The 21,198-nt window shown below is 44.2% G+C and overlaps 1 protein-coding gene across 5 annotated transcripts; it reads left to right on the top strand.

Moving 5' to 3' along the window:
* The first annotated feature begins 366 nt into the window (after positions 1 to 366).
* Positions 367 to 19,497, top strand: LOC117693524 (F-box/WD repeat-containing protein 15-like). Of its 5 annotated transcripts, XM_034484231.2 has the most exons (11): positions 367 to 456; positions 1,476 to 1,513; positions 1,709 to 1,884; positions 2,936 to 3,054; positions 10,619 to 10,828; positions 12,229 to 12,387; positions 13,264 to 13,474; positions 15,043 to 15,221; positions 15,500 to 15,593; positions 16,382 to 16,412; positions 19,121 to 19,497. In XM_034484231.2, the coding sequence occupies exons 1-11, from the start codon at positions 367 to 369 to the stop codon at positions 19,224 to 19,226; spliced, it is 1,413 nt and encodes a 470-aa protein (XP_034340122.1). In that variant the 3' UTR covers positions 19,227 to 19,497. The 5 variants fall into 5 exon arrangements, with proteins under 5 accessions (XP_034340122.1, XP_034340125.1, XP_034340120.1 ...); XM_034484234.2 differs by lacking the exon at positions 16,382 to 16,412 and having other exon boundaries at positions 1,709 to 1,874; positions 2,944 to 3,054; positions 15,500 to 15,624; XM_034484229.2 differs by lacking the exon at positions 16,382 to 16,412 and having other exon boundaries at positions 15,500 to 15,608; positions 19,093 to 19,497.
* The last annotated feature ends 1,701 nt before the right edge of the window (positions 19,498 to 21,198 follow it).

Below are 21,198 nucleotides of genomic sequence, written 5' to 3'. Positions count from 1 at the left end.
GTTACTCTGTATTTTCTAGAAAGTTCTGTCAAGTACATCATCAATGGGGGCTACCCCAGCTCATGTACTTTTTTGGTCTCCACAGTGCCAGGCAGGGATTGTTGAGCTCATCTATGAGATGAATAACACTGTGGAGTGAATTTAGGTGTGAACACTCTTAGCTGAGTGTATCTGGCTCCGGTGAGTGTGTGTGTGTGTGTGTGTGTGCATTGATGTGAGGCTGAGAGTCTACACACCTGCAGCTTGCTGCAATCAAAGCCTGAGGAGTTGCAGGTGGCAGCTCTGTTAAACCTTTGGCCAAGCCTTTAAAATTGGAGCAAGCTGGGGAGGAGAAAGAAGAGTCAATGTGGACTTAGGCCCCTTAAGATGGAGTTCGATTTTCCTTATGTGGCGCTGCTGAGAATCCTCTCCTATCTAGACGGCTTCAGTTTGCTACAGGCTGCCCAAGTGAACAAGGTAAAAGCTCCTTAGCTGAACTCTCCATCTGGTGCATCATAAGGCCCTGGGCCTTTCCCGCTCAGTCTTGGAGTCTCAGCTACCCCAGCATTGTACTCACACAGTCTGGCTTCCTTCCTTCCCTTCCTTCCCTTCCTTCCCGCCTTCCCCCCTTCTCTCCCCTTCTCACCCCTTCTCACCCCTTCTCACCCCTTCTCACCCCTTCTCACCCCTTCTCACCCCTTCTTACCCCTTCTTACCCCTTCTCCTCCTTCTCCCCTATTCTTCTCACTTCCTCCTTTCCCCCTCCATTCCCCCTCCTTTCCCCCTCCATTCCCCCTCCTTTCCCCCTCCTTTCCCCCTCCTTTCCCCCTCCTTTCCCCCTCCTTTCCCCCTCCTTTCCCTCCTTCCCTTTCTTTTCTTCCATCCCTTCCTTCTCTTCCCTCCTTAAACTTGCCTCATTCAGACCTGTCTACTCAGCTCTGACACAGTAATGTCTCAGGAACTCAGCTGCTTCTCTTGACCAACAGGAGAGCCAACCTACAGAAAAGCAAACGGATATATATTCTCATGGGTTAGCATTATCCACTCTGAAGACCTCAACTACAGTTCAATGAGGCAGGAGTGGTGGCACATGCCTGTAATTGAAGCACTTGGGAGGTGGAAGCAAGATGGCAGGAGTTTGGGTCATACTCAATTACATGAATTTAGAACCAGCCCAGGCTACTTAGACACCCTATCTCAGAGCAGCAACAGTGACAACAACATTCTGCTAAATGAAAAGAACAAGCTGCCGTGAGGAGACGTGCTGCTCATATGTGGCATCCTTGAGACTCCCTGTCAGACCTGTGGAGACCGGCCCTCCTTCCTCTGAGCCCTCCCAAGGTGATTTGTGTTTGCTGGGGTAGGTCTCTCCAGGCTGGCTGGGCCTGGGGAGCTAGGACTGTGCTTGATTAACCTGTGTAGGCCCAGCACAGAACAAATTGAGAGCAAGGGGAAGGGGGCTGTTGTTGATTTAAGGATTCTTTTCTCTCCCATAGGACTGGAATGCAATTGCAAGCAGTGACATCCTGTGGAAGTAAGGAGAGGGGCAGGGTGGGATGGGAAGAAGTGATGAGATGGGGCAGGAAGGGAAAAGGAGGCCTTCTGAGTCTGGACCAGGACCTCTGCTGTGTGAGGATGGTTAGTGAATAAAAGTTGTGCTCACTGTAACCGTGGCTCTAAGGTGAGGTGACTGGGGTCAGCCTGATAGGATTGCAACTGTGCATTGCAGGAAGCTCTGTCTGAAGAGATGGCTCTTCTGTGAGGACGTCACCCCACAGCTCCTGGGTACAGAGACATGGAAGCAGTTCTTTGTTTGCCAAACATGGCAAGAACACATCAAGTCCCGGGCAAAGCTAGAAGATTTTACTTACAAGGAAATTTATGTGGAGCCTCATGTGGGCTTGGGTAAGATAGAAGAGACACCCATGTGGTTGTTCCCATTCTCTGCTGTCCTACATTCTCACTCAATAAGAAGAAGGGACTTGTAGTTTAATGGGATGGGGCTGCCGTGCTAGGCTAGCCATAGAACCACTCTGTGATCTGCTGAGTGGTTGCCCAAAATCTTAAACCAGCTCTATATATCGGTCCCTTGCCCTGAAGGCTTCATACCTTCCCTAGAGTACAGAGAGAATTTAATGGGGAAATTACTAGTTAGGCTTTAGTATTTATCTTTTTTCTAAAAACTTCCTCAGAACTGCTTTCTGATGGAGAGATACTTTTAAATTTCTTTCATTATTTTTAGTATGTCTCTCTCTCTGTGTGTGTGTGTGTGTGTGTGTGTGTGTGTGTGGACAACTTTGTAGAATTGGTTCTCCTGATAGGAAAAATCTTACCTTTTTGTTTGTTTTGAAACTATATTGCTGTCGCTAGCCTGGAACCTGATATGTAGACTACACTAGCCTCAAACTCAAGATCTGCAGCTTGCCTTCAACTGGGACCGGTACATCTTTATATCTGGCTTTTTCATTTCTTTTGTTTCTTTTTCTCTTTATTTCTTTCTCTTTCTTTCTTCCTTCCTTCCTTCCTTTCTTTCTTTCTCTCTCTCTTCTTTTCTTTTCTTTTCTTTCTTTCTTTCTTTCTCCCAAGACAGGTTCTCATGTACCACAGGCTGACCTCAAATTCTTCATGTAGAAAACACCAATGACCTTGATCCTTCTGCCTCCAAATGAGAACTGGGTTACAGTTTATAGGCCTCTAGGGACAAAACCGAGCACTCTGCCCACTGAGTTCCAGCCCCAACCCCCAGTACCCATTTTGTATCTATAGAAGCACATTAAAGAGTAACTGTATCTGAACCAATGACCAACCTGCAGTGTGCTTGACTGCCTCTGCTTCATCCTTCCCACAACTTTTATACAAGCCTTCTACAAAGTAGAGGAAACTGAAACATACCTTCTGTGGTTTGAGTTGCCCCTCAACTGTCTCCTGTCCAAATATTGTTGGGGTTTCCTTGCAGGAATTCAGGGATATGCATGTTATCTCTCAGGGCGTGGCTTAACAAGAATCCGACAAGACAGATCAGTTGTCTGTATCTTGAGTTCCCTGGCCAAGATTTCCACCTGGGATATTCACGAGGTGAGTCTGGCCGATGAGTAGCAAAAATTACCTGGAAGTGAATTCTGATTACATCTTTTTGTTGTTGGTGATAATGAGACAGGATCTCCCTGTATAGACCTGACTGTCATAGAAGTCCCCATGTAGATCCACCTACCTCTGTTCCCCATGTGCTCAGGTCAAAGGTTTACACCACACACCTGATTTTCCCCTCTTACCTTTTTTTTTTTTTTAGATTTAATTATTTTATATGAGTGTTTTCTGTACATATATGTATGTGTGATACACATGTGTCTGCCGCCTGTGGAGGTCACAAGAGGGTGTCAAGTCCCTTAAAACTGTAGTTGCAGGTGGCTGTAAGCTGTGTGGGTACTGGACTCAGGTCCTCTGCTAAGCCATCTCTGCAGTGCCTGTCAGTGTTTCAAAGTTTTCATCATAGAGATTGTTCACATACTAGGTTGGGGTTACTCCCAGGGATTCCTTTTTAGGATACGTGTCTTATTTTATATATATATATGTGTGTGCCTGTGTTAGTTTGTGGTTGGTGCCTGCTGGCCGAGGCCAGAGACTGAGATGTTGTGTAGGCTTTGGGAACCCACCTAGGGTCCTCTGCAAGAGCATCACTTGCTCTGAGCTGCTGACCCATCACTCTGGCCTCTTACTCCAGGGTTTGTTTGTTGTTGTATTTTTGGTTTGGAACAGGGTTTCACTGTGTGAGAGCCTTGGGGGACACTTGCTCTGTAGACTAGGCTGACCTCAAACTCTGAGATCTGCCAACCTCTGCCTGCTGGGATCAAAAGCGTGTACCATGTCCACCAGGCCGTTTCAGGGTGGTGTTTCAAGGCTGCTGTGGATGGGATGGCTTCCCTGATCCTCTCTCACTGTGTCTATTGCTATATAGGAAGGGCACTAATTTTTTCCCATGTTAACTTCATAGCCTATCAATCTGCTGGAAGTTTATCAGTTCTAAGAGTGTTCCTGTGGAGTCTCAGGGTCTCTAAGTACAGGCTCATAGTGTCTGCCAATGAGGCAACTCTGGCTTCTCTTTCCTATTGACATCCCTTTTGTTTGCTTCCCTTTTTTGATTATTCTAGCTAAAACAATACCATTTTGAGGGAGAGTAGAGAGTGTGGATATACTTGTCTTCTTCCTGATTTTGCTGGAAATGCTTTGAGATTTTTTTTAAGCTATTTGAGGGGATGCAGTAAAGAAACTTCTGACATGACTCTCCATGATAATGATTAAGGTTGTTTACTGTACATATGAGAGCGGCCAGAAGCATCTAGAAGAGTCCAGAGCAAACAGAGAAAGAAGTAGACTGTGTTGTGTTTTTAAAAGACCAGGATATGTTTTGTAGAGCAAAGTATGATGAGGAGGGAGAGGTGCCTTGGTGGGCCCACATTGAGGCATCCCTTCCCCCAAGGTACCAAACATATGATGTGTATAGTATAGAATAGAGGTTATTTAGGGCATGGGAAGGGGAGTTGAGAAGAGAGTAGAAACAGAAAGGTAGAGAGAAAGAGAGGAGAGGAGAGGAGAGGAGAGGAGAGGAGAGGAGAGGAGAGGAGAGGCCTGTCAGAACACATAGAGAGAGGGAGAAGGAGAGGGGGAGGGAGAATAGGGAAAAGGAGTTAGGGAGAGAAAAGAGCCAGACAGAAGGGGCAGAGAGAGCAAATAGGGGACAAACATCCCCTTTTATGGCAAGCCAGGCCTACCTGGCTATTGCCTAGGCTGGAGTCTAGAAGGCATGCTGACATTCCTCCATTTTGGTTTAATTATTAAAAGGAGAAACTAGAAAGAGGTGGTGGTGAACCAGGGATAGAGTCATTGTGATCTTTAGCCATTTTCTGCTGACTTTGAGGTGTTGTGTCCCTGGGAAACCTAAGAAAACGGAAATGGGGATGTTGGTCCAGTCTTAGGAGAATTGGCTGTTTCTTTGCTATCTAGGATCTGTGGGACCATCTGTGGATAGGAAGAAGCAGGTCCAGTACAAGCATCTGTGTCTGTGAGAGCAGGTGCTGGTGCATCTGTGGGTTGCTTCTCTGGAGCTGTCCTGGATGCAGATTTTGAGTAGATGCCTGGACATAGCAAGATGCTGAAATATGTATATATATTAGAGGTAGAAAATACAGTTTAGTACTGTGGGGAGAATAATCTTCTTAGGTGTACATTTGAAACCGTTAGGTCTTGGTGGTTGGGGTGAGATAAGGCCCAATCCCAGGGAACAGGAGAGAAATCCCATCCTCTGGAATAGGTAACAGGTAGAAACTCAGGCTATTGATTGGCAGATGTACTTATCTAGATGGAGTCTGTTTAATCTATGAGAGGTGGATCTGAGTGGGTTTTCTGGAGCTTATAAGTTTACAAAAGAGTTAAATCTCTTAACAGCATGAACACTATTGTAGATGCATTTAGGGAAGACAAACACCTTTCATGGAGCAGAAAAAGCAAGAAGGGCTTTTTCCTTCTATCTGGGAGATTGAATCTATATAAATTTAGCACAATGATAAACATTTTAAGCTTACATTTAAAAGATAATTAAATAAAACTTGAAAATTTGACCTTGTAAACATGATAGTTGATTATATAGATTAGTATGAGAAACACCTTAAGTCTATAGTTAAGAGTGATAGAGAAAAGGTATGGGGCCTTGGCAACAGCAGAGTCAGGGCAGCTGGTGAAAGGTGAAGTAAGATGACTTGACAGGGTCACTGGAGAAGCTGTAAGTGGCAATTGTGAGTTTGTTCAGGGGGTACACATAGCCAGCAATCTTTAAAGTGCCCAGGTTGCATGACATTAAGGAGTTGGTAGGCCGAGGTCGGGGTCTGAAGCAGAAGGCAAAATGACAGGTTAGTGTTATTTATGAGGGGGGATGTCAAGGAAGTAAGGAACTTGGAGGAGTGTAAGAGTGTTCTGTGGTGGGTGAAACAGCTGAAGCTACTTTGTCAGCTCGGTTGTTTCCTTTGGAAACAATAGAGTCATGCATGTGGTAGGACCTGCAGTGGACAATTCCATCATGACTCGGGCAGAGGTAGTCTGGCCATCAGGCCCAGAAGATGAGAAGCTTTTTCCTGTGTGGGAGGAACCTGGGAGAAATGACTCACTTGTCTTAGGCAATATGAGACATGCAACTCTCTGGGTGTCCTCTGTCCACAGTTTAGACCAAGCCCTGGCAGTGGGCAAGGCAATGGATCGGCGTTTCTCAGTGGTTGTCATATCACAATCTAGGCAGTCTTGTTGTCACTCTGCCCGTATCACTCAGAGATCTTGGGAGTTGGGGGTTCACTGTCAGGATTTGGTAGTCTCTGTCTGTCCTAGTAAGCTGTAACATTAGAAAATCCTAGTAACATAGTTACCATAGTAACATTGAACATTACATTTAGCAGATTTCTGACAGGAACGAGAGCCAGTATCTGTTAAGCATATTGGAGTTAGACAATCTGTGTTCATTTGTTCTAGGATGTATCTAGTAAGTAAAGAGAGTACATTGTAACATAGTACATAGTAACAGTAGCAAAAACAAGGCTAAAGATACCTTTTGGCAGATGGGACCTTGTTTCAGAAGTTCCTGAGAAACAATGGCTTTTATCTGTCAGAAATCCCATAATCCAGCTTGATCTCATGTCTGGATATCTGGAGAGTCTTGAGAACCAACATTTACCACATGGTATAGTTTGCCACACGTTTGTGTGTTTGTGCTTTCTTTTGCTGTGTTAAAGGTCATGACCAAAAGTAACTTGGAGGAAAGAACTCAGAGGTGAGTTCATCAGAGGAGGCTCAGACAGAAACTGAAGCAGAGACCATGGAGGATTGGTCATTCTTTATGGCTCACTCTCCATGGCTTGCTCAGTTAGCTTTCTTATACCACCCAGGACCACCAGCCTGGCAGTGGCACTGCCAACAGTGGGCTGAGTCCTTCCACACTGATGATTAATTAGAGAAATATCTACAGATGTGCTTAGAGGCAATCTGCTGGCATGGATGTGGGGGTGATGCCCTCCCTCAATTCACTACCTGTGGTAGTCAGGAGAGCTGGCCATGAGGGCATGAGGAGAGCTGGCCATGCCCTCTCATTGGCTGTGGCACTAGAAGAATGTACCCCCACTCTTTGCCTGGGGAGCACAGTGGAGCTGTGCTCTCTTGGGGGGTGTGTGGAACAATTGACACAGCTGTTCTCCACGTGATTGTTTCTCTGATAGTGTCTACCAGGGTTTGGGGAACCTCACCCCAGGAGCTAACAGAACAAGGTGTGGTTTGCTCTGAGCACAGTTCTCTTGAGACCTTCCTGGGCTGTGTGTCTTAGGGGAGGAAACCCGGCTACAGCTGTGGCAGTGTTGCTTGATCTGGCACCAGCACACCTGTGTAGGTAGAGAATCTCTGTTTTCTATGGTGTTGTGAGTGCTAGGGGCCCATATGATGCCCTGGGAGAGGGATGGTGGGGACCCTAGTACCAGTGGGAAAGAACACAGGACTAGCCATGCCTGTGGTTCTTGAGGACATTGCTCATGGCTTGTCTCAGTGTTATGACACTAGATTCCCACTGTGCAGTCCCTGCTGCTTTATACAAGAGTATTTTTCTCTTGTGTACTCTGACTTGTGAGACAGCCAGCTGCTGAGCCATTGTAGGAGAGAACTGTGTGACTGCTGGATACCTCAGTACGTGTTTCTTCATTATCCTCCGTTCTCTCAAAGATTTTTTATTTTAAAAGATAAAAGAGTCTAATGGAGTGAACATTAATCCATTCTTAAGGTTGGTTGGTTCTGTCTGTCTGGGAGAAGGTCTCACCCTGTAGTCTTAGCTGGCCTGGAACTATGTAGACCAGGCTAGCCTCCAGCTCAGATCTGCCTGCCTCTGTCTCCTGAGTGCTGGGACTAAAGGGGTGACCCAACACACCCAGCAAAGGGGTTTTTATCTTGTTAGACAGAATCTGAATGTTTACAAACATTGTCTTCTACAGCAAACTGAAGATGGAACATAATGAACAGGATGATCTTGGGGTTGGAGGTTTTGAGGGTTTGTTTGGTTTATATTGGGGGGGGTTAGGAGGAGGCTGTTTAGGACAATATCAGGCTGTCCTAGAGTTCACTGTGCAGTCCAGGCTGGCCTCGGACTCATGGGGACCCTCTGACCTCTGCCTCCTAAGTGCTAGGCAGGATCCAGTGGTGCATCTTCATTGTACCTGGCAGAGGGAGCAGGGAGTGGAGCTGGACCTCAACCTTGTGAGACTGAGTCTTGTGCTCCATGGTGACAAGGACTTCACCAGGTTGCCTTTCAAAGGAGGCAAGATTGACTCAAAGGGGAGATTATGTTTAGAGGGAAGGAGAGGTAATTAATAATTTTCATGCAAATTGAGCTAGGGCTTAGAAATGGCTATATTGATTGCTGCCTCTAATATTTTACTAAATTTAATTATGCTTTTGGCTTTTTGTTATTGATGCTGCTGCTGGTGGAGTGTGTGTGAGTGTGTGTGAGTGTGTGTGAGTGTGTGTGAGTGTGTGTGAGTGTGTGTGAGTGTGTGTGAGTGTGTGTGTGAGTGTGTGTGTGAGAGTGTGTGTGAGTGTGTGTGTGAGAGTGTGTGTGAGAGTGTGTGTGAGAGTGTGTGTGTCAGTGTGTGTGTGTCAGTGTGTGTGTGTCAGTGTGTGTGTGTCAGTGTGTGTGTGAGTGTGTGTGAGTGTGTGTGAGTGTGTGTGAGTGTGTGTGAGAGTGTGTGAGAGTGTGAGTGTGTGTGAGTGTGTGTGTGAGAGTGTGTGTGAGAGTGTGTGTGTCAGTGTGTGTGTGTCAGTGTGTGTGTGTCAGTGTGTGTGTGTCAGTGTGTGTGTGTCAGTGTGTGTGTGTCAGTGTGTGTGTCAGTGTGTGTGTGTCTGTGTGTGTGTGTGTCTGTAACTGTGTGAGTTGTGTCTAGGTATGAGTTGTGTCTGTGTGTAGGTATATGAGTATGGGTGATTTTGAGTGTATGTGAGTGTGATTTTAAAAAAAAAAAAAAAAAACAAAAAAACTTATTTTATTTGCTTCATCTGCATGTATACCTTCATGCCCAAAGATGGCATCAGATCCCATTACAGATGGTTGTGAGCCACCATGTGGTTGCTAGGAATTGAATTCAGGACCTCTGGAGAAATAGTTGGTTCTCTTAACCACTGAGCCAGCTCTCTAGCCTCTTGAATTTTTTTTTTTAAAGCTGCAGAAAAGCCCGGAAAAGAACCTGTTTTTCACATTTATAATGTATAAGAATTGTTGATACAATAACCAGTTTTGGAATTGATTCATTGTAAATAGGTTTGTTTCAGGTGTTATAAAAGGTAATACTGCCAGAAGCTGTGGCCCAGGCCTTTAACTCCAGCACTCAGGAAGCAGAGGCCAGTGAGTTTGAAGCCAGCCTGGTTTACATAGTGAGTTCCAGGAAAGCCAGGGGTATAGAGTGACCCTGTCTCTGAAACAACAACAAGAACAACAACAACAAATCTAGCCCCACCAGAAGTGACAATAGGCACATGCTCCCTGCTTGCACTGTTAGTGAAGGTGAAATGGCGTTGAGCACAGGGCTGCTGATTGTTCTTCATACATGTTTTTGGGAGTTAGGTCTCCCTTCCATGTGGTCCCTGAGGATTGAAGCCCTGTCATCAGGTTTAGTGGCAGGTGCCCTTCCCTGGTGAGCCATGTGACAGCCATGTTCTTTCTGGTCTGAATAGTGAATGTGTGCTTGTGTCTGATCACAATGTATGTGTCCTGTTTCCTGTCTACTCCTGCCCCAAATAATACAGATCTTTGTTTTCCTTCTTTGTATTTCTTTATATTTCTATGTACCTGCATGCCCAAAGATGGCATCAGATCCCATTACAGATGGTTGTGAGTCACCATGTGGTTGCTGGGAATTGGATTCAGGACCTCTGGAGAAAAAGGTATTCTGCCTGCATGTATGTTCCTGTGAGGGTGTCATGTCCCTAAGGAACTGGAGTTACAGACAGTTATGAGCTGCCATGTGTGTGCTGAGAATTGAACCCAGGTCCTTTGGTTAAGAACAGCTGGTGGGGGCTAGAGAGATGGCTCAGCGGTTAAGAACACTGACTGCTCTTCCAGAGGTCCTGAGTTCAATTCCCAGCAACCACATGGTGGCTTACAACCATCTGTAATGGGATTCGATGCCCTCTTCTGTTGTATCTGAACACAGTTACAGTGTACTCATATACATAAAATAAATAAATATTTAAAAAAAAAAAAACAGCTGGTGGGCTTAAATGCTGAGCCATCTCTCCAACCCTGTTTCTTTTTCTGTTCTTTCTTTTTTTTTCTTTTTTTTTCTTTTTTTTTTTTGAGATAGTCTTGTAATGTAGTTCCAAGTGTCCTGCAACTTAGCATTGTAGACCAGACTGGCCTCAGGCTTCTAGTGACCTTTCCACCTCTGCCTCACTGGGCTGGGATTCTAGTCATGTGCTCCCATGTCCAGTGAGGGATGCTTAGAACTTTCATACTCTTTTCTCCTAAGTAAGAAGGGGTTCCAGTGTGGAGGAGGCTTCCACATAAAGCTGGTGGGTGAAAGCAGCTGAACTAGAGGTGCTCAGACATGATGATGCTCTTGTTCCCCAGGGTGTGATGACCTGGGTCAGCCCAGAACAGCCCACCTACATCAAGATGTTGACGACCCTCCCTGAGATGCACATTGCAGTCACTGTAGATATACAACAAACTATCAAACTGTGGGACTGTCACAACACAGAAGCTCTGGCGACTAACAGGCTGCTCTTTCCCTGTCAGTCACTGGAAGCTGTATTTACAAAGGATGGCCCCATTGTCTTGGTAAGTGACCCCCAAATCTGGAATAGTCACACAGAATAAAACACTTGCCAATTTGAGGTCCCATTACTGTCAAATCTTAACTTGCCATCTTGGAGTCTCTGCAAACCCTAAGAGTCAATCACAGTATACCAAAAACATGGCCATCCCTTAGCCTTTGACCTACTTCATGTACATTTCTTTAAACCATTCTCTTTAAACTATCATTTTAAAATTCTTTCTTGGGATCTGAGGAGAGATGGTTCATTGGGTAGTAGTGTTGGCTGTGCAAGAATGAAGACCCGAGTTCAAAGTTTTTACACTTACGTAAAAAGTGAGCTGTGGCTAAAGGTGCCTGTAACCCCAGTAGTGTAGGGGATGGAAACACAGGGTCACTGGGACTAGACAGCTGCGAGCCAAGCCAGCCTAAGTCCAGGCTCAATAGAGACTCACAAGAAATCAGGAGAAGAGGATAACAGGATACCTGGCATCCTTCTCTGGTTTCCATGTATGCCCTGGTATGTAATCCACGTACACACACACAAATATACATATAACACCCACACACATACACACACAATCTTTCTAAGTGGTTTTACATCTTCTTGCCTTTGAAATGTCTATTATTGCTGAATCCATGAATTTGGGTAGAGACAATAGAGAGAAAAATGTGAACGATATTGAGGAAAAAAGGATAACGCTGATGTCCCAGTGAGTCCTGGGGAAGAGGGTTTTACTCTTGGAAAATCTTTGCACATTCCCTGCCTCATGCATTTGAGACAGAATCTAATGATATAGTCCTGGCTGGCCTAGAACTCGCTGTGTAGACTAGGGTGGTCTAACTCACTGAGCTTAGACTGTCTCTGTCTTCTCAGTGTTGGCATTGAAGATATTATCCTACTTTGCCCTACAAAAGTTTCTTTAAAAAAAAAAAATCCTGCAGGACATGGTGCATGCAATAGAGGTACGTGAATTTCTAGAGTTTGAGGCCAGTCTGGCCAACAGAGTTAGTCTAGGATAGCCAGGGCTGCACAGAGAAATCCTAAAATTCTGCCTCAAAAAAAAAAAGGAAAAATATTATTTTGTGTGTGAATATTTTGTCTGCATGTGTGTCTATGTAACACGTGCATGCTTAGAGGTCAGAAAAAGCCATTGGAGGCCTAGGGTTGAACCCCTCCAACCGCCATCTCTCTCGCTCTCTCTCTGCACAATTACCCACTGAGTCATAACCCTCCCCCCAGGTCTAGAGAGTCTTATGTCTTATTCCATGATCATCCCAGATGCTCTGTGACACAGGCTGCTCAGAGCTTTGGATCTCTTGTTACTGGACTTGAAGACACAGTGGTGTATCTTAGAGCATATAACACTGCCTCCTCCATGCTTAACCTTTTCCCACTGACCGGGTGCTGGTGCTCTGATTTCAGGCAGGTGATACCATTGGTGACCTCTACATATTTAGGATTCCCGACTTACACCTCATTTCCAAAGTCCATGCATTTCAATCCAGTATTGAAGAACTCTACTGCTCTCCTCAGAAGAAATGGGTCTTTCTGAGTAAGAAACACACGAATATCTTGCCAAAGGTAGGTCTGTTGTAGCAACTCCAGGGTGAAGGTGGGAGATGGTGGGAAGGTCCAGACCTCAGGGAGGTTCAGGCAGATCACTCCTGCCCTCCTAGGCCCTATCATAAGGAAAGCCATTCCTATAGTCAGGAAATAGTAATGTGCTTGGAAGCAGTCACGTGACCGACCACAATGGCAAATGTCTATTAGTGAAGTGTCCTTGAAATGTGGCTCAGCCAAAAGACAAAGGCAGGTGACATAACAGTCCCAGAAAACTTTGCTGGTCCGGAACTGGAAGCAGTTTTCTATCACTGGCTGACACACCTACCCACCCCATGACACATTTCACATAAGTGCTGCCATACCCAGTGCTTTATATACTGCCTTCTCTCTTAACTGCCAGCTCTCTGGTGCCTGGTTCTTAGGTACTGTGAGAGAGATGGTCCACTCAGAGGCCAAGTACTTCTCAGGGCCCAAGCATATTTATTTGGTTTTAAACATCGAAATACTTTCAAAGCAACCTGGGTTACAGAAGACAGTCTCAATGCCTCATTAAAAAAAAAAAAAAATCCAGAACAGCCCTGGACTAGTCCTCTGCACAGGGAAAATGTACTTAACCAATCTCTGCCTGATGAGTCCATTACAGTAGGGTGACCAAGGTGCCCTTTGACCTGGGTCAGGGACTCCATTCTGTCTCTGAATGTGATGGGAGGGGCAGGAAGATGGTGAATTATTTCAACCCTGAATGAGAGCAATGACTGTTCCACCCTGTGCTGGGTGAAGAACAGATGCAGCCACTCCTGGGTTTCTTTCAAAAGCCCCTTGTCTGGAGTGCACATGTGCCAGGCTGTAGAGGTGTCACTCTTAATTGATTGCACTGGGTCATACTCTCTGCAGGTGTATTTCCTGAGCAGCTTACTGAGGACATCAGAATTCTCCGCCCCTGTGTCTACCATTCTCTCCTTCTCATTATGCCAAGGAGCCTGCTGGACCCCAAGAAGGGAAGACAGGATAACCCTGATGGCCAGACATGGCCCCAAACAAGTCACAAAATTTGCCACATTTGATATGAAGCTGGAAGAGATTGGGAACCAACTAACAGTTAATGGTAAACCTTAGAAAATTCTCACATCAGACATGCTGGCCCATGTTGAAAATCAGGAGACTGGGTCAGGATGGGTCATAGACAGTGCTATCTCACAAACAGAAAAGATGGAGCTGACAAGACGGATTAGCATGTGCACATGCATGCATACATACATACATACATACATACACCCATGCAGACGTGTACACACACATACACACACACACACACAGTCTGATGAAGTTAAAAAAATAATAAAAATAAAAGTGCAAGCATTGTAATACACACCTTTAATCCCAGCATTTAGGAGGAGAAACAGGCAGATCTCTCTGGGTTCCAGGCCAGCCTGATCTACACAGTGAGTACAAGGTTAGCCAGGGCTGCATAGTGAGACCTTGACTCAAAAACAAAAAATCCCAAATGACAAGCAATAACGAACTGTATTATGGGATGGCAAAATGGCTTAGGGCAGTGGTTCTCTACCTATGGATTGTGACCCCTATGGCAAACTTCTATCTTTAAAAATATTTAATCACAATTTATAACAGTAGCAAAATTACTGTTATGAAGTATCAATGACAGTAACTTAGTGGCTGGGGTGACCCTCAGTGCCACATGAGAACTGTGTTAAAGTTCAATCGGAAGCATTAGGAAGGTTGAGAAGCACTGGCTTAAAGGAGAGAGACACTTAACTACCAAGCCTGACAACCTAGTTCAATTCCTGGAGTACCACATGACTGAGGAGAGAAACCAAATCGCTCAAGTTGTCCCCTGACTCAATATATGTGCTTGTGGCATGAATTCCTACACAAACATAAAAATATAAGAAGAATTTTAAAAGAAATCCTAATTTCTCCTGTGTCTCCCACAAGTGCTCTTCATTGTTTTATATTTTTTGTCATTCAAGACAGGGTTTCTTTGTGTAGCCATGGCTAACCTGGAACTTGCTCTGTAGACCAGGCTGGCCTCAAACTTGGAGATCCACTGGACTCTGCTGGGATTGTGGATTACCTCGTGATAATGCTTGTTTTTGTAAAGGGAGCAGCAGGCTCCTTGGCCAGAAGTGAACTTGTGCCTGTTTGATGGTCACTACACTAGTGAGCCATGGTTTTCTTGGGCAGACATGTTTCCATTTCCGTCCTGTATTAGGGACAGGGCTCTACTGTCCTTTCCAGTACAGTTGTCTTTTCCAATGCTTGAGCTACTGACTGTCCATACCGTCCCTGTGCCTTTTCCTGGCCAAGGACATGGACTTGTCAGACCAATGGACAGTTTTCATTGTCTATCAGATTAGCACGCCATGGAAGTTGGGATATGCTTTTCAGTAAGCATTTAGGGTTTTGCTCTTAAAAAAAAAAAAACAAAAAAAACATATTTATTTGTTTAATGTGAGTACACTGTCCCTGTCTTCAGACACACCAGAAGAGGGCATCAGATCCCATTACAGATGGTTGTGAGCCACCATGTGGTTACTGGGGATTGAACTCAGGACCTCTGGAAGAGCAGTCAGTGCTCTTAACTGCTGAAGATTTTGCTCTTACTTAAATGATTGAAAAATTGTCTGTGTATTTTGTGTTTCTTTGGAACAGGACATTTGGTCGCAAGTTTTGAGTTACAATATTATGACGAGATCCTGGAATGGATTGGAGTCAGTGATAAGAATGTGATTGTCTGTTCAACTGTATCCTCTCTCTTGCTCTTTAGCATGGAGGGCTACCATCTGCAGAGATTTCAGTACTACCTAGAAGAGATCTTGAGACTATGGGTGGTACGTTTGGAACATTTCCCCTCCAGTGGGTTTTAACTAAAATAGATTTACATTTTTTGAAACTTCATACAGTTGGGGGGGGGGTGCATTGGCACGAGCGTGAGCACGTGCAGAGGCCGACTTCCTGGAGTTAGTCTCTCTCTTTCCACCTTTACATGGTCAGAGCACCAGGCTTGCTCAGCAAGTGCCTTTACCTGATGGACCATCTCCTAGCCCCTCTTTCTGTCTTTTGACCTGACATTGACTGCAGCCTACTCACATTTGGGTATTCTTTGAAGGACCCAGTTTATGTCATTGTCACCTTTATTGATGGCTCTTTGGACGTGTATGCATGGGAGGAGAGAAGCCTGCTGCTGAGAAAGTGCTATCGGCTACCAAACTGGAGATGTCAGAAACAGCAATAGTAAGCTCTGTTTCTTAACTTAAACTGGACATTAATTTTAAAACATTTCTGGGGCTGGAGAGATGGCTCAGCAGTTAAGAGCACTGGCTGCTCTTCCAGAGGACCTGGGTTCAATCTCCAGCATCCACATGGCAGCTCACAAGTGTCTGTAACTCCAGTTCCAGGAAATCTGACTGACACCTTCACTCCAATGCATTTAAAGTTCAGTTAAACATATTACAAAGTTCTGTGTAAAAATGCATTTTTGAGAAAAAGATGTGACTATATTTATGACCTCTATCATCATAGAGATCAGACATGGTGCTATGTGTGCTTCATATTTAAGTAGAGGCAGGAAGATCCAGAAGTTCAAGTTGTTTAGGAATTTTGGCAGCCAGATGGGTTAATTTCAAAACTATAACAAACAAAAGTAGGAACAGGCTAAGCATAGCACACACCTTTAATGCCAGCACTCTGGAGGCAGAGTCAAGTGGCTCTCTTGTCAGTTTGAGGCCAGCCTGGTCTACATAGTGAGTCCCAGGACAGCCAGGGCTCTAGAGAGAGATTATGTATTAGGAATGAAGGGAGGGAAGGAGGGAAAAGAAAGAATTGCTAGTTCTTGGGATCCAGTTATTATGTCAGCAGTCTCAGGCCCACAGTAGAAGTAGGGGGACTGCATCCTTGTGTCTTGTCTTCAGTGGCAGAATGGGTTCTCCTGAGTGTGGGCCCCACTTGGGTTGCTTCATCAGTGAGCTGTCATTATTTCCATTTGGCTAATTTTCCTTTGAGTTGTACTTGCCTTCATCCAAGTTACCTTCAGTGATTGTGGTGTGGTATAGTCTCCTCTGTCTTGGAATCAGGCTGACCTTGGACTCAGAGATCCACCTGTTTCTTCCTGGGACTGAAGTTGTTCTCCCAGAGTCCCCTTTCAACAAGGGCCAACAGCACATGACAATTTACCAGTATAATTTATATTACATGTATGGCTTACAGATATGTCTCCCTTTGAACATAGTGGCACACAGCTATAATCCCAGCATGCAGGAAACTAAGGCAGAAGACTTACCTCAAGTTTGAGGCTAGCCTATGCTACATTCAAATTCATTGCAAATCTGGGCTATACACAATGAAAACTTATTTCAATTTTTTTCCATACTTTATAGGGTTTCTCTTCCTTCTCTTGATTGATGTTTTGTTGTTGGTTGGTTGGTTTTGGTGTTTTGTTTGTTTCCTCCACTAAGCTGTGGAGAGACTTTTTAGTTTGATTCTGTCCCATTGGCCAATTCCTGCTTTGCTTGCTGGTACTTGAGAGTTCCTAGCCAAGAACTCCTGCCTAGAGCTGAGTCACGGAGCTTTTTCTACAGATTCTCTTTTAATGACTTTCCAGTCTCAGGTCTAGTGTTGCCTTCAGTGTGTTATGAATTGATCATTGAATCATTGAGTAGTGGGAAGTATAAGAAACTGATGACTTTTGAATCTTCCTGACACCATTTATTGGACAGCCTAGTCCTTGTCCTTAAAAAAAATCACCAAACAATAAAAGTGCAGGTTCCCCTAGGCTCTGATTCATCTATTTGATGGCAGTATCATTCATTCTGCTTTGACCACAACCGATTGCTGTGATATATTTTAAAATCTGATATTGTGATAGCTTTAGTTTTGTTGTTTTGCCCAAGAAGGCCTTGGCTATGTAAAGTGTGTGTGTGTTTTCGTATGTATGTACCTATGTGTGGGTGTGTGTGTGTGTGTGTGTGTGTGTGTGTGTGTGTGTGAGCATGTGCATGTATGTTTTGAGACATCTTGTATACTCCAAGACTGGCCTCAAACTTGCTCTGTATTTAAGGCTGGCATAAAACTTTATGTATCCAAGGCTTGCCTTGAACTCCCAAACCTTCTCCCTCTCATTCAGTCTCGGGTTTCTTAAATTGGTATTAGTTTCTACTCTTTCAGGATTTGGAAAGGGCTCTACCATGTCCTTCTGGTTTCTATGATGTTCTGAAAGATCAATTGTCATTGGGGTCTGTCATTCTATAGATCAGGTGTAATGTCCCTCTGATTTCAAGTTCTTTGTTTAATTTTTAGAAACTTGCTTTTGGTGAATCTAGTGTAAATGGCTGGAACTTAATGTATTTTGGGCTTGACCTGCTTTCGAGTCTCTGTAGACTTACAATTTAAGGAAGGGATTTTGTCTTTCTTGTGCTGGAGGAGTGAATCCAGGGTCTTGCACATGGAAAGGATGAACCCTGATAATGAACTTTACCCCAAATTTCAGGGTCTTTTTCTGTGTTCTCAACATGCCGAGTGGAGGGAGATAGGGGTGCCATTTTTACCACCTCAGTGCAAAGGAGACTATGGGTGTGGATGACAGGTTTCGGCTAGTGTCTGCATTGTGGTCACGGTCAGGAGGCTGTGTACTTGCCCAGGGCGGGCCTGACACTTATGAGCTCCCCAGTGATCTAGTAGAGGCTTCCCTCAGTAGTAAAGAATGGAATGATGGACATGTGCCCCACCATCTCCACGCCCCCTAGTGGGGAGGGGATGCATTGCTTCTTTACTGTATTTGCTCTGAGTGGACCATGTTTGGCTAAGGAACAGAATTCAATTTTAAAATAAATTTATACATTAAAAATCATTGGGTTTTTTTCTGAGACAATGTCTCACTGTATGGCCTAGATTAACCTCAAACTCTGTCAATTCTCTGGCCTCAGCCTCCTAAGTTGAAGTGACTTATAGGTATTTGGCATCACACCCGGCTTCCCTCGATGTTCTTAAGCTAGGTAATCTGTTGAACAACTGAGACTGAGAAGTGGGGCAGAGGTCTACTGCAGAAGGCTGAGATTGGAACTCACACTATGAATGATAGTCTGCCTTTGCCAATGTGTGCAGTTACTCAAAATTAACCTGAGATGGCTCTGGATTTAGGCAACTGCCACCAAGCTCGACAAGTTCAGTCTCTGGAACCTGCTTGGTGAAAGGAGAGAACTGATTCCCACAAGTTATTATCTATCCACTCCATGCATATTAGCATAGGCATGCACTCACACACACACACACAGGCACACATAGACACACACACACACATACAGACAGACACACATACATGGAGGCATGCACACATGGGCACATACATATATACAGACACATACACGGAGGCATGCACACATAGGCACATACACACTCAGGTACAAATACAAAAACACACAGGAGTGCATACATATACATACACACATGACACATAAGTATTAAAAAATTTTAAACAGCTGGGCAGTGGTTGCACATGCCTTTAATCCCATCACTTGGGAGGCAGAGGCAGGCAGATTTCTGTCTTCAAGGCCAGCCTGGTCTACAAAGTGAGTCCCAGGACACCCAGAGCTATACAGAGAAAACTTGTCTCAAAAAAAAAATTTTTTTTAAAGGTTTTAAACAAATTCAGGACTGCGATGAAGCCACAGTCTAATTATTAGTTGATAAGCTTCACTCCCATTTGAGTATTGACATCTTGTTTTTCCTTTGGCAGCACTTGTAACAAAACATTATGTGATGATGTGAGCATAATTCGAATGATGACAAATCGTCCCGCCCCCAACTATCTGATGGCATATACCTTGAACATCTTTTCTTGAAAACTGAGTAGGTTATGTGTCCTCTTCCTCAATGATAATAAAAGTCTATTTGCAAGCCCAGGCTGGTGATTTCAGTGTTGCTAAGAAGTGAAGAAGCCAAATGTGGCAGTGCACACCTTCAATCCAGATACTGGGGAGGCAGAGGCAGGTGGGAGATCTGAGTTCTGAGGCCAGCCTGGTCTACAGAGCTAGTTCCAGGCCAACCAGGGCTACATTATGAGAACCCATCTCTGAAACAAAACCCGTGGCTAGTTGTAAGAGCAATTTGTCTGTGACAACTGTCACTTCACTACTATAGGGTTGACTTAGATGACCAGGGCATGTGGGCAGCTTCTCACTGCAGAAGCCATGTGACAAATAAAAATTTTAAAAAAAGGCCTTTGTTTAGACTATAATTATCCTTTCCCCCTTCCTCCTTTAAACCTTCCCATATACCTCTCCTCACTGTTCTCTTTTGAATTCTTGACCTCTTTCTTTCTTCCTTTCTTTTCTTTTTTTTTTTTTTTTTTAAAGATTTTTATGTGTGTTGCTGTTTTGCCTTTAAGGACAGTTGTTAGCTGCTGCATATGTGCTAGCAATTGAACACAGGTCCTCTGGAAGAGCAGCCAGTGGTCTTCACTGCTGAGCCATCTCTCCAGCACATATGCCCTTGATTTTTAAAAAATGATTTGAGAATAAAGGAAGAAATGAAAAAAATAATTATTAAAAGCCAGGTGGTGTCAGAGTACACCTTTAATTCCAGCACTTGGGAGACAGAGTCAACCAGAACTGAGTTCAAGGCCAGCCTGGTTTACAGAGTGAGTTCCATGACAGTCAGGGCTATGTATGCATATGTACACAGAGAAACCCTGTCTTAAAGAACCTTAAAATTCTTGAGAGTAACAATATTCATCTCACTCTTATATCACTAAGAAGCTCATGCCAATGAAAACCTTAAACACATTTAGGAATACAAAGCTTAGACCCAGTCCTTCTTTAACTTTTTTTAACTGATTTGAGATGGTCAGCCTGTGAGTTAAGGGACTATAGCAAATTCATGACTTGGAGTTTATTATAATGGTGTTCTCTATGTTTTATTTAGAAATAGCTGAGTGGAGTTAACAGGCAACAGTCCAGATTACCTTACATGGATAGTTGGTTTTCAAAACATCAGAAATCCTTAGAGTTGACATGACAAACATTTCTGTATTAATGTTCATTTTCATTAGAGACCTGTCTGCTCCGGACAGCTTCCTATATTGAATTCTAAGAAGAAATTGAGCATCCTTGGAGTTACTCCAGTTGTGGTGAGACAGCCACTAGGCAAGAATTACCTCTTTCTTTCTACAGACAAATTACTGTCCAGAAAAGGACACACTTGCAGAATAGTCGACTGATTATATCTGCCTAGACAGAGTAATCAGCCCTTAATAATTCTGCAGCACTAAGGTTTGTCAGATGATCCTGGGCCAGAAGGCAGAAGATTTGATGCTCCAACGTTTTGAAGTAGAGCAAGTGTCCAGGTGTTCAGAGGTCTCTATAAATTGGCTAAGTTTTAGAAGCTATGCTTTGTGCTTCCCACAATTATAGTTAACTCAGTCATTCTGGATTTCTGATGGGGTTGAAAACTTATAGCTATTTACCTTAAGAGAAAAGATTTGAGTGGATGGTCGTCAGCTGACATTCATCCTAAAGCCAGGTTCAGAACTAAATGTTTTAGTTAGGATAGATGACAGAGGTGCTGGTTAGTCAACAAAAGGATGGGTATTAGGACTATCTTGTACCTCACTGGTACAAATTGGCATAATTATGCTCTAATTGTATTTTGAGAGAAAAGTTTCATTTTAACAGGAAGGGTGATATGTAGGAGGAGCTAAGGTAGGAGGAATACTGAGAGGAAGAAAAGGAGTAAGAAGAGGAGAAGGAGAGGAGAAGCTAGGTGATGAAAGAGAGAAAGAGGGGGGAGACAAGGAGGCAGATATTCATGTATCTC

Source organism: Arvicanthis niloticus, chromosome 21 (genome assembly GCF_011762505.2).
Source record: "Arvicanthis niloticus isolate mArvNil1 chromosome 21, mArvNil1.pat.X, whole genome shotgun sequence".
Lineage (NCBI taxonomy): Eukaryota > Metazoa > Chordata > Mammalia > Rodentia > Muridae > Arvicanthis > Arvicanthis niloticus.
This window is presented reverse-complemented; position numbering and strand designations above follow the sequence as displayed.